The sequence below is a fragment of the Typopeltis vanoorti genome, chromosome 19, assembly GCF_054136105.1.
Source record: "Typopeltis vanoorti isolate ZY-2024b chromosome 19, IOZ_Tvanoo_1.0, whole genome shotgun sequence".
NCBI lineage: Eukaryota > Metazoa > Arthropoda > Arachnida > Uropygi > Thelyphonidae > Typopeltis > Typopeltis vanoorti.
Window position 1 is genome coordinate 4,898,869 of NC_143567.1, and position 14,056 is coordinate 4,912,924.

General features: G+C 35.4%; 1 protein-coding gene across 1 annotated transcript in view; it reads right to left on the reverse strand.

The window, feature by feature from the left end:
• The window catches only part of Dlg5 (MAGUK family member discs large 5), a 440,912-nt gene that overhangs the window by 211,902 nt on the left and 214,954 nt on the right, over positions 1-14,056 (reverse strand). Inside the window, exon 17 of the mRNA XM_090409542.1 lies at positions 9,334-9,356. Within this exon, the coding sequence (XP_090265668.1) occupies positions 9,334-9,356 (23 nt within the window). The remainder of the gene's footprint in view (positions 1-9,333; positions 9,357-14,056) is intronic.

Sequence of the window (14,056 nt, forward strand, 5' to 3'; positions counted from 1 at the left end):
AATAATAAATAAAATATCACAAGTATCATACTTTTATATAGTATATAAATTTGCACTAAGTGTGAAGATATCATAATCTAATTTGATAACATAGAATGGCAAACATTCTGAAATGGGACTAAATTACAATAAAACCTTGATCCTGATTTAAAAGAATTCTGCATGTATTTAACACATCACTCAGGAAGTGCTGGTGCAAATATGACAGCCAAATGCATTTAAGCATCTATGAATTTTTTCTAAAAAAAAATTAAATTTTAATATATATACCACATCTCTCAATAGCAGCAGCTGTATACAAGGAATCAGACACATTAATTGGTATAATTTATAACTGTATAAATTATAACAGTTAATGTTAATCTTATTAAATGTAATTACCAATCATTAAAGCAAAAACGACAGCTTTTGTTGTTTGCAAACAAATGTATTTTTTGATAAAATTTTTATTTAAAAAAAAAACTAATTGAGAATATAAAAAATTATTTCATATAGAAGTTATACATTATAAACTGTATGGAGTGGTTGTGAAAAAATATTTAAAGACATCAACATTTCGTTAAAACACCATACTTTTGTTTTTTAATTTATATTTTTTTTAAATTATTTTGTGAGTTCTCCCTTGATCTGAGACATAAATGTAACACAATTAATTATCTTATCCACATACCATCTCCATACAAAACATTACCTTAATGTTTCACTTGATTGCTTCAAATAAGCAGCACTTTATCTGCATTAATAAAATTAAGTGTGTGTTCATTTTATTCATTCATTTTTTTTTTTATCAATGTTGGATATAATTAATATTCTAATGGGGGACACAATGGGCTGGTAATGCGCAACATATAGCCACTACCAGCCAAGCCATGCCTACTCCACCTTCCCATGATATGACCTATTTTAAATAGGGCTCTGGATATCTTGTCTGGTACTGCCACCAAACAGACGTTTAATCTAGTTGGAGAAAACGTCGACAAACTCTTTTAGTGGTATACATTTGGGACATCACACAGTGTACCCTGGCAGTGAATTTTGGAAATACTTTTTCATCATCAGATATTACTTCCAAGTGACGCACAACATATTCTTCCAAAGTTTCACAGCATTTGGATCTCTGGATGGAACTCCACAAGGCCTTAAACAGCGATACTTTAATTTTGATCATCCTGTGATCTAAGAATGAACTATATGAACTAGGAACTCCATAAGGCAAATACACTGATGTCCAAAAACACTAAGGACGAATACCATTTCTGAAGATTACAACCACAAATTCAGATGAATCAACTTGCGGCTATTTGTATAACTGACGATTTGGGGTAAAAAGTAGGTACACATTCAAATTGTGCATAAAGGGATCATGTGGTAGCACTCAACAGATAAAAGGCTGGGCTAAGTGAATTGTGTTTGAAGGAAGCTCTTTTCATGATGGAGTCAAGTTGCAAACTTGGATGTCTTGTAATGTCTCAAAGATATCATCTAAGTGATTTCATGTAGGAAGAATTATTGCAAAGCTTGAACCAGAGAGTGTGCAATCTCACATAGCATTATATCCAGGCTCTGGGCAGCATTTCAAACCATTGGAATGTGTTCCACGCATTTGCTAAGAGGTTGATGCAGATGGTAGAGCCCTTGCTCTGCCATGGGGCAAGAAGATAAATTTTTGGTTATAACAGCAAAATATATTCAGCGCACCATAGCAGGTTAGCTTGCAAGTTGGCTGCATTCAAGCACAGCTACACGGCTATCTCAATAAACTGTGGCAAGATATCTGCAACAAGTAGGCCTGAAGGCCTGTAAAGTCTGCATCCCTTTATCAGTGGTGTTGTATTCATAAAAATTGGACAAGACACCAATGAGCTAATGTGATCTTTACAGTTGAAAGTCATTTTAGTCTTTCCTCCAATTCTAGACAACACTTGATTTGATGTGAAAGTGGTGCCATTTTTCTAAATTATCATTAGAAAAACGTATTCGAGAAATGTTCTTGAAAGTGATACATACATACAGCAGTGCTGGGGGGTCATGGCGTGGGATGCTTATTGGATGCACTGAGCTACAAGTGCTGGAAAACGGATCTATGACTGGTAAACGATACTGCAATGCAGTTCTTCAACATCATGTTCAATTGTTCAGTAGTGCTGTAGGCAATGAATTCATTTTCATGGATGACAATGCCAAGCCACATTGTACACGAGCAGTGGAGATATTTCTGGAGACCGAGGATATTAATCAAACCGAGTGGCTAGCATGCTCCCCAGATATCAACCCCAAAGAACATGTTTAGGATGCAACAGAGAGACGTATTGCTGTTCAAAATTCCCCTCCAAAAAACAAGGACTTATCCTTGCTCTGGAGGAGGAGTGGCCCAGTTTGCCTTAGTAACTCCTGAATCAGTTGGTGCTAAGAATGGTATGACATTGTGAGAGGTGCAATGCAGTTTGGGGTGGACATATTCCATACTGAAATGTCTATCTGCATAGTTTACTATAAGCGATGTACATTAATTCCTTAACTACATCCTTAGGAAATTTGTAACTTTTGCCAAAAATGTATTGCAATTTAATCTGTAAGAAATTTATAGTACATTTTTTGTGTATATAATATAGTGTATCTCATCTTCATTATACCCTCTTTCACCTTGCGGTGCCGGGGGTTTATTAATCATTGGACTTCAAACCGTTCATAGGATAAGGTGATCAAGCCCTACGGCCCGGTGTATCCTATGTCGTGTAGGGTTGAGTTCTCAAGGCCTGGTTTGCCTGCTTTGCAGGATGAAATCCCCAGGATAAACCGAGAGGAACCCTACTGTCCACGCCCAAGACCGGCTAACCTGGCTATGGATGAGGAAGATCCTTCAGCTCCTCACGTCACCAACGGGAATCGAACCTAGGACATGCCTTCTCCAGGCATATGGTTGCGAATCGCACAGCCACTAGGCTAACCGTGCAGACTTAATTTATTGGTATGCTGGCAATAAATTTATGTCCACATTTGATAAAAATTTAATTGTCCTTAGCTTCTGGACACCAGTGTATGTTTAATCAAAATTTGTACTGTTGACAGCCGAACCATGGTAGTGACTAATGGAATTAGATCTGAACCTTTTGATATTAAGACAGGATTGAAGCAACGAGATGCATTTCACCCATTCTTTTTAATTTATCATTAGAAAAATGTATTTGAGAAACTATCAGAATATGCAGATGATATATGCCTCACTGGAGAAAATACTGAAGACATTAGATCAATAACTATATGAATTATATTTCACTTGATTAAACAGCAGGAAGGAGCAATGACAAGGGGCCATCGCTGGAAGTTACAAAAGGAAGCCGTGAGCAAGAGGGTGATGAGTGGTTTCTTTGCATGGAGGTTGGTTGAACCATGGAATGCATTGCCTGAGAGATTGGTTAGAGCAAAAACAGTCAATGAGTGGTATGATAAACTTTGTGTTTCCTAAAAATGACCTCCCACGATGAGTCTTTTGACTCCATGGAGGCCTGGATAATAATAATATAGATCCCCCACACAAAGAATGGATAAGGAGAGAATGGCTAAACAAGCATTCAAGATGAATGCTTGATAGAAAGCGACCAAGAAGTAAACCACGGGTGCACTAGGAGGATAATATCCAAAATAACTTAGCTGAGATGAGAATCCAGAACTGGAGTAAAAGAGCTCAAAATAGAAAGGAATGGAAGAAATTGATACATGCAACAAAGAACCTTAGAGGTTCAGTCAGACAATACTGCTGCTGTTAAAAGAGATGCCCAAGCTGCATCTCTTTTACACTCAATTCAACTTCCCATGTTATAGCTCCCAGTTTTCTACTAAGTTTTTCATAATCATGAGCCTTGTAGTTCAACATATATATTCTTTCTTCACAAAAGTTCTCATATAAATGACAACTGGTTCACTTCATGGTAGCTCTCATCGACGGGAGGGGGAGGAGATTAGATACTCCATTCACAATTGCATCCTCTGATAATATAACCAGATCTAAGACTCTCACAACCCTCATGTGTCTTACATTACATATTGCATAAGATTGTTGTCTCTTAAGAAAGCGAGAAATTCCTTCTCCTTATTCAACGCCCAGCCAAATATCTCATTCTATCAACCTCTACAATACTGCTTAAAAACCACTGCCACTTTTTTTTTCTGCCTTGTATCTCAACTTTTTGCAGATATAATTCCCCACTATCATCAGCAGCATTCACCCCTACCTTCTTGTCCTTCCTCATTTCGTCCTACTCATGCTACCCCATCTGTGACTTTTCCTCACCTGTCTATGTCTGCTCACCTTCTCATATACTCCAAGGCTTAACTACTTCATGCTGACCATCCTCATACATGCATTCATTACTGCTTTAAACATCCACTCTCCTTACACTGTATCTCCCTGACTAAACCAATTTCCCTGTTCCAATCCAAATGCCTTCTTGTTTTTGCATTCTCATCTCCATTCACAATTACATTAGTCTCACCAAGTTCACTCTCCTCACTTACATCATTTCTGACCACTGATACCTTGTTGGCATCATTCATTACACTTCCTTCCAGCAGCAGCCTTTCCAGATGACTCACTCCAAAATCATTCAGATGCAGCCCATCATTTCAAACTCATCCCACACATTCACAAACTGCACTCCTCTCTCTTCAGGCATTTCTGCTAATATTTCATTCAAGATCTTTGCTCTCTGCTGCAACTCATCATTGTCATACCTGAGCAACACAAAAACTACTCGTCCTTCCACACTGTTTCTCTTCCTCGATAATCTCCTGATATCCATCCTCAAATTCTCCGACCAAATTATTCAAACCATAACCACTAACTCCTTCACATATCCAGTGCCTCTATCACTCTGTCCATTCTCCCTCCTAGAAAACAGAATTTCCACAACAGCTAATCTTGAGTCATTTGGTACTTCTTTTTCTCCACTATCTTTCACTTAATCCTTTCATACTCTTCTATTCATATCTACTATATGTCTAATTTCATTTTGTATGCACTTCATCTCATTTTAAATAATTTTATACTTCAATTCTTGCATTCAAGCATTCATTCCAGTTACTGCTCCCTCAGTCAGACTCACTTCTGTTTTTGTATTTACACTCGCTTTTACTTTTCCAGTCAGCTTTTGAAAAAGCAAACTGAAAAAGTAAAAGTGAGTGTAAATACAAAAAGTGGCTGAAAAAGTACATTCTCTACATCCATATTCTCAGAATATACAGCACCACTTTCCATCTTATTCTCTGACTTTCATTCAAATCGCCACAGTCCACCAAAATATCACACTTTCTGCAGAACCTTACTTGGCTTGTTCGATTTCTATAAACACATCTGTCACATTCACCCATGCATACATACATGTTACACTTCTGTCAAACCATCAGTATATTCACACTGCTCATCAAACTCACTTCTCATGAAATTCACTGGTTGTTCTAGTTCTTACTGCCATTTTGCCTTCGGTAACAATATTATATGAAATTCGCTAGAAAACCTACTAACAACCTCGATAATTAATATAAATTTAGTCTCAATATCACTAATTAAGTAAATTTTTGGTAAAATGCATATAATTCTTCAAAAACGTTCCAAACAATAAAGTTTATCTTTGCTCCAGATTCTACCGACTATCACTGTGCTGGCAACACAGCCCCCACCCATGATTTTGTGTTGTTGTTGTTCAATGTGTCATTGCAATACTACTTGTGTCAATATTTCTTCACACTCCTCAATTTTGCAAACAGAATAGTCATTCACAATTTTATGTCAAATGTTCATTCTTTCCTCCCTAACTTTAACATTTTTTTCTTAATAATATTTTCATTAACTTCACCAGATGTGCACTCTAAAGTACCAGTTTTAATCCAGGATTCCATCCCTACAAAATATGTTTCTGTAATTGACTAACCTCATATGCCAGTTAATACAATTGATAATTAAAAAAAAAATTTTTTTTTTAAGTTATTACAGTGATCATTCATGCAGAAAATTTTATTCCTCTCAAAAATCAGAGGTGACCATTCCAGACCATTCTTCATGCAAGAAGTGAGACAGACAGACTGCACATTTCTCAACATATAGTGATGGAACAGTGTATTATTTTATATACCACTATATAAAATAATCCATTTTATATAGTGCCATTTTGCTTAACAAGATATAACCTGCCTAACAAGATATAATGTGGCAAATATTATTGAGTAAACTTGTTAATTTTGTGAGTCAATTAAATGTGGCTTTAAACATAGCTAAAATTAAGAGATTTATGTAAAATAGCTTTTTTTAATTAATAGGATGTTAATAAATCATATTTTAAACTGTATCAAAATTTTGAAATTGAAAAAAATATTTATTTTCTAATAAAATTCTCTTGCCATCCACCAAGGGGTGGACTAAAAGAGAATTTGTGGACCACACTGAGAACAGCTTCTCTAAGTACTGTCATTTTTGCATTATATTTTTTTCTGAGGAACCATGATTAAGTATTAGCCTATAGTTCTATTCTTGCTAGTTACTTGCTAGTTGACTACAGTCAGTAAATATATGATTATTTTGTGCTTGGAGATTGCTACAGCTTACAGTCTGTCCTTCTATTATCCTTTCACCTAAGGATCCTTTGAACTCTTAGCCATCATTCTTGAGACCTGGATGATCTATGTTCTCCCCAGGACCTTTTGAATGGGCAAACCACTCGGCTGGTTTTACTGACCACCCAGCTAGTTAATGTTGTGAATTGACATGGCTAAATAATGAGCAAGAATGGAAAAATAATTTAAGACATTTTTTAATTAATAGTGATGAGAAATCAAACCGGAGAGTCTCAATACTCATGAGACCAGCTCAATTTCTAGCATTGCAAGCCAATCTTGAGAGCTTCTGATATTCACTTTGATGCACACCAATCCATATGCAGAAGAAGATCTTTTACGAAAGAGACATAATTTTGATGTTTGAAAGAAATAAATTGTGAAAATTAAGCGAATTTGAATCAAAGGCAAAAATCAATGTTAAAAATCTACATTTATTTTTCTTAATAATGGTTTTGTCCGAAGATCGTGAGTCTAATATTATATCTAAAATAAAATATTAAATAGTATTTAATATTTTATTTTGTAAAAGAAAACAGGCCTGTACATCAAATATAGTTGTGATCTCGGGGAATTCTCGAAAATCTCGAGGACTATGACGTCAGTCTCGAGTGATACCAATTCTCATTCCTAGTAATTAATACTTATAAATAGTAAAATTGAGAAATAATGCGTGTTATGTGTCTCAGGTATTACTGTCAGTGCACAATTCAGTGATTTGTTCTGATTAATTTAATAACAATGATATTTTGTATTTATTAAATTACCCCATAATGAGTAAAAAGTCAAGTCAGAAAACCACACACTTAGTTATTTTAAGAAAGATGAAACCGATAAGCATAGTAGCGAAGACACCAAACCAACAACAGAATCGTCGATTTCTGCAGTCTCCAGTCTCTCTTTCAAATGTAAAACGTGTGTCTAAACACCGCTTATCAGGTATTAACAATGAGTGGTTTAAAAAATTCCATTGGTTAGTGGTGAAAGATAATGGAATGATGTGTTCCACATGTATGAAATACGAAAAGAGATGACCCACAAACAAGGAAGTGACTTGGGTAACTATGCCATGCACAAGACTTCAAAAAGAATGCATGGTTAACCATGAACAAAGCAAGTTACATACTGATTCTTGTTCAGATATAACTGAAAAACATATTATTATTACTTAACACCTCCAGGGAGTCCAAAGACTCATCGATATCATCGATTCATATACTAGAAGAAAGTAGAATAGGGCAAATTGAAAAATCAATTTCAATTATGAATAACTTGCAGAGAGATGCTTTTCTGGGAGCTTTAAGATCTATGTATTGGTTAGCAAAACATTAGTTACCACATACTACATTATTGGAAAAATTGTTTGAGCATTGCAAGCTATGGACTGTTCCTACTTAGAACATCTTAACGTTGGTAAAAATGCACAATATATCTCAGAAAGAATAATGCCAGAGTTGACTGATATTTTAGCATCAGAAATTAGATCTAAAATACTGAAAAATATACATTCTGCAGATTATTTCAGTCTTTTATGTGATGAAACTGCAGACATCTCAGTTTTAAAAAACTGATTGTGTACATTAAATATGTTTGTCAACTTAAAAAGAGGTCAGAGTTAGTTTTGTATCAACTTGCGATATCATTGATGGCAAAGCTGAGACCATAATTAACAAAGTAATTGAAACCCTTGACAGTCTAGGCTTAAAAACTTGTAATCTGGTGGGCCTAGTATCTATCATGATTGGAAAGCAAAAGGGAGTTGCAAAACTGCTCAAAGATACAACAGATGGACTCATGGTCAACTGTCATTGTGTAAACCACCAACTGGCTCTTGCTAGTGCCCAAGCAGCTGCTGAAGTGCCTTATTTAGTCAGGTTTAATGATATCTTAAGGCAATTATTTTTCTTCTTCCAAAATTCCTCAGTCAGGATGGCTGGTTTAACCCAAATCCAAAATATACTGAAGAGTCCTCAGATTAAATTTAAAATGGCTAGTGACACTAGATGGCTGTTTCATGATTCTGCAATACAGTCTCTAAGAGAATGCATGGCGAGTGCTATAGCTGCATTGGAAAGAGAGGTCACCGAACGAAATGATATCACAGCTGAAGTAAATATATTAGAACATACAATTTCGTAGCTTCACTAATGATGCTTTCAGATGTGTTACTGCATTTATCTAACTTGTCTAGATCATGGCAAAGGCAAGATGTTAACTTAACTGAAATAGAGTCAGTCTTAGAAACCAGAAAACTATCCATCATGGAATTGAAAGACACTCCTGGCAGTCATTTTCAAAATCTTCACCAGCATCTTTCAGGTGAATGGTCAGACCTTCACATTGATTATTCAGATTCTAATGTTATTATGTTTAAGACTACAACATATGATAAATACATAGGCACAGTTATTAAACACCTAGAAGCAAGATTTCCATATGCCAATCATTTCCTGCTTTTCAAGACTTCAATGCAGAACGTCATGATCAACGTGAGGCTTCTAAGATTCTTTTTGATTATTATTCTAGAAATGGAAGTCCTGCAGTTTTAAACTATGAAAGTACTAAACTAGAATGGGCAGTCGCATCAAAAATGATTAATGGACAGTCATACAAAAATCTAGATCCAAGACAAATACTGCTGAAATTAGCAGCAACATCTGAGCTCAAAGAGTCTTTTCCAAATTTAGCAAAACTAGCTGCTGTTGGACTGGTCATACCTGTGAGCACAGTTGAATGTAAAAGGGGTTTCTCTGCATTAAAAAGGATAAAAACATGTATGAGGAATCCCAACAGTCAGAACACTAAATAATCTGATGCTGATTTCACTGGAGAGACCAGATCCAACAGATTTTAATTACGAAAAAGCTGCTGAGAACTGGACTTCTAAGAAGAAGAGAAGAATTAATGCATAGAATTTTAAGCTGTGAGCATTACAAGCTTTTTCATTACTTAATGAGAAAATAAGAAAAATCCTAGTCTTGTTTATTATAATTACTATATAAAATATTATCCTTGTTTGAAATAATTTCTAATAAAATTACTATTTCAATTTGTTATGAAAAAGGGTCTTTCTTAACTCATTCAAAATATTTGTACGCCCGGCTAATGCTTCATTCCACCCGGCTAATAAAAATTTCTGGGAAGGACACTGATGATGGATATGCATCTCACAGGCTAATTTGAATATTTGGGTATCAGGTTTTGGTACAACGTAAAGAAATCGATTCTGTGTGCATTTTTCAAGTGCAAAATCAGAAAGGCCCGATTTTCCATAACGAAGAAATGTTGTGCATCATATGTATTATTCTTTTGGGCTTATGTGTCCTGTTTCCCTTGAATATGGTAAGTTATAGGTGCACTCAATTTAGTATGTATGAAAGCAAAGAGAAGATGGTGAACCTTGGAGGAATTGAGCAAACCCTTTAATTTTATCAATCATTTAAATGTAGCATTAACACTTATATAACATTATAGCATTTTTTTCAAATATTCTCTTAATATAAGGAATAACTATGGCCTTAATGTACTCTTTTTTTTTTTCTTTCTTCTTGTGTATTCCTGTGAAGAATACTGCTGAATGTTCTCCTGCTGTAGTTATTATATGGTATCAAAATACCTCAGCCAAACTCTGAGTTTCAGAATAGGCTGAATCTAGAGCTTATTGTTGGTAATATTCCACTACAGGTTGGCTATACAGGCAAAAGTGACCATTCCTTCTTTTTATATATAGAAGTTATTTCGCCACATGAAATAAGCAGAACCAAGTAGATGAGCAAAAGAGTCATAATATTAAGAGGAAATCTGTCTGGTAAAAGAATTATATCATGCAATATTCAGACAGTTGTAAAAGATAATAAATATGTATAAACTGACTAAAAAAAATCTTCATTGATAAGCATGACATTCCGTTTATGAAGAAACTTTTCTTTATGAAGTGAGTGTGTTTTTTTTATATAAAGCGGGGAATGACTTCTGGCCTGGTTAGCTGAGTGGATAACATACCTGCTTGTGATTGTTGTGATATTAGGTGAGAGATGAATTTCATCACCTGGTGAAACTTCTGCCATACTTTCTGAAAAGTTGCACATTTGATTTCTAGAGCAGAGTTTTCAAAGAATGTAAAAAATAATTAAAAATACAAAAATTAAATTAAATTAATAAAATAGAAATAAAATCCTTAGCCCACATAGGGTATTTAAATCTTTTTCAGCTTTCATGCTGAATTAGCAATTCTGATTGTGGTATGATAGATAGATAGAATACGTATTCACATTATGTCTTTTAATACAGTACATTAACTCTTTCCTAGCAAAAGCATTTCCACCCTCAGTCCATTATTATTCTGAAATTGTTCTGATATTATTCCGATTCATTTACTAAATATATCAAGTATTGATCTGAAGGCATGAATATACATTCCATACTACTGTACCTGACTTCTAAGCCAGTAGGACAGAAAATTTGCACATTTATATGTATAAAGCCCACCAATGTTAGATACAAGGAGGTATCTAAACCTGAGTACAATTGTAATCATCTTGGCATTTATCTTTAACCTTTCACATCAAATTCTTCACATATGTAGCTTCCTAATCCTTCAAAAAACACGGTGTCCTGTTTGCATTGTAGTCAAATTATTACTTTTCACCTATTAACTGAGTACAAATCCCAAATCTGCACAATCCATAAATACTGTTCTCACATTTGGGGTGGTGGTGTGCTAAAAACCATCCAAAAGAAATTCTTGATGCTTTTCAATATAGAACAGCTTAGCTAATCAATGATTCATCTCTCACAGACTTAGTTCAACCATAAAAGAAGAATATATTTTTGATCCCATGGTATCAGTTATTGAATGGAAAAGATATACACAATGCATGACAATCTTTAATGCTTAAATGAGGCAGTGATTGAATATATCCCTAGAGTTCAAACAACAAACAGAGTGGGAGTGAAATGGATGTGCAACTTTATTAGGCAAGAGATTAATAAGAAGATTATATGGAAGGAATATCGTGAGAATAAGATTAAGAGATTAAAAATAAGAACAAGAGTATTTACACTTTCTTATTCCTTTGGTATTTATCCTGCGGTCCATATACAACCTACTGCTAAGAAGGGTAACAAATCTTTACTTTCAAACTACTGTCCAATTTCTCTCATCTCAGTTCTTCCTAATAAAGTAATAGAAATAACCATCTACAGCCAACTCCTATGGTACCTTGAAGACTCTCATCTGATAAATGGCAAACAATATGGATACTCTATCATTGTCGATCAGCAGGAGATCTACTAATCTAAGTCATCCATCTTGGGACAAACATGGAAAAGTTTGGCAAATCTCAAGTAACTGCTCTTGATATACTCCAAGGCTTTTGACTGACTTTGGCACAAAGATCTATTAAGAAAACCTCCATCATTCAGTCTGCCCCCCGACCAGTTAGGTAGCAAACTTTCTAGCAGAAATCTCACTTCAAGTGGTAGAGGACTACTTATCTTCCATCTATACAACTAATGCTGGGGTTCCATAAGACTGTTCTTTCACCCACCCATATAAACAATCTACTCCAATTGACTACCATTTCGGTGCAAAGTTTTGCTAATGTTCTGTGCTCCTTTTCATTCGACAAACTTTGAAAGTACAAATCATCATCACAACCTCCAGAACTCTCTTTACTACCTTAAATTCTGATCTTCAAAACATTCATCAATGGGATTTGGATAACCGTGTAACTTACTTCAATGCTAGCAAAACACAGCTCTGCAATTTTCACATAAAATAGGACCATGTTCTTCCAATTTTACCCTTAACAATACTCAAATTTTGATTCAGGATGAGATTCATCTTCTTGGAATAACTCTAACCTCAAATCTCTCTTGACACAAAAAATCACAAATACCGCTTCCTCTGCATACAAAAAATTAGGCTCTCTCTCTTTGGCTCGAGGAATTACTTAAACTTCAAACAGCTCCTAACCCTACACAAATTGCAAATCCATACCACTGAATACTACTCTCATATTTGAGGTGATGCCTCTAAGAGTTCCCTGAAAATACTGGATTCTATACAGAAAAGAGCAGTTAGATTGATTGACAATTACTGTCTCACTAATACACACCACTCACTTTTAAATATGCATCATCTGCACAATTCGTCATCATCTCATCTGCTTGGTAATGGGTTGAGTCCACTAAGAAGAAAGGTTCTCCACTTATCACGATCTTTGGCCATCTCGGTCATGACTCTATAGCTGGGCAGATGGGAATGTTCTTTCAGCAACTTTATCCAAGTACTTCTTGGTCTGCCACTAGGCCTTTTACCTCCTATATATCCATTCAGAGCTAAATATGACAATCTATGAAGGGCCATTCTCTGAATGTGACCAAACCATCTCAACTGATGCTTAACGGTTATATCTATTATATCATCTGGGAAGTTTAAATCTATTCTGACTTGATCATTGGTCTTGTGTTGCATCCAGTGGATGTTGTTGATTTTTCTGAGGCATTTCATTTCAAATGCTTAAAGTTTCTTGATTGGTTGTTGATTTAATCTCCAGGCTTCTGAAGCATATGTAGCCAAGGAGATGATAATTGTTTTATATAATTCCATATTTTATTTAGTTTATTCATACTGGTCCAACTAAGGTTTAGCCTGTGTTTTACTGTTTCCATGTTGTTGAAGTTACTGGAAATGAGACTGCCAAGATAAACATATTCATTAACTTGTTCCAACGGATGATTTTCAAGATTTATAGAAATATTTTCTTCTTCTCTACCTATTTTCATTATTTTTGTTTTATGAAGATTTATTTTCATACCATAGGGGGTGCTTAAGGGTCAAATCTGTATAACTGAGAGGAGACCTCCACATAGCCTTTAAAGGAATGCGAAGAACCAGGGCCAGGGATTCTGACCTAATGTCCAATCCTCACCTTCTCGTAGTGCACCCTGTTGGGTATCTACCTGGATACTGAACGAACGAGGATGGGCTGGCAATTTGGGATTTAGCCAACCAAATTGTATTCTTATTGGTTAAACCAAAATAAAAAATGATGGTACAACATGACAAAATTTCATGTCGGCTGGGGCATCGCCCAGTTAAACAAGGCCCCTGTTGTTTTCGCCAGGGAACCAGGGAGAACAGCGAAAAGTCAGCTACTGGAACAAATCTGAAAACAAACCCCAACTCAACATCACCAGAGTTAAAGATCGGTACTAGCAACATAAGAAGCCCGAATGGCAAAGAAATGGAACTAGCTGAGGAATTAGATAAGTACCAGATCGACATAATAGGGGTGACTGAAACAAAAAAGACAAAAACTGGTGAGCTCTTTCTGGGCAATAAATATAAAATGTTATATTCAGGCAATGACAATCAAGGAAATGTAAGCGTAGCCATAGTATTCAACACAAAATACAAGGCTAATCTTCTTGAATGGCAGTCAGT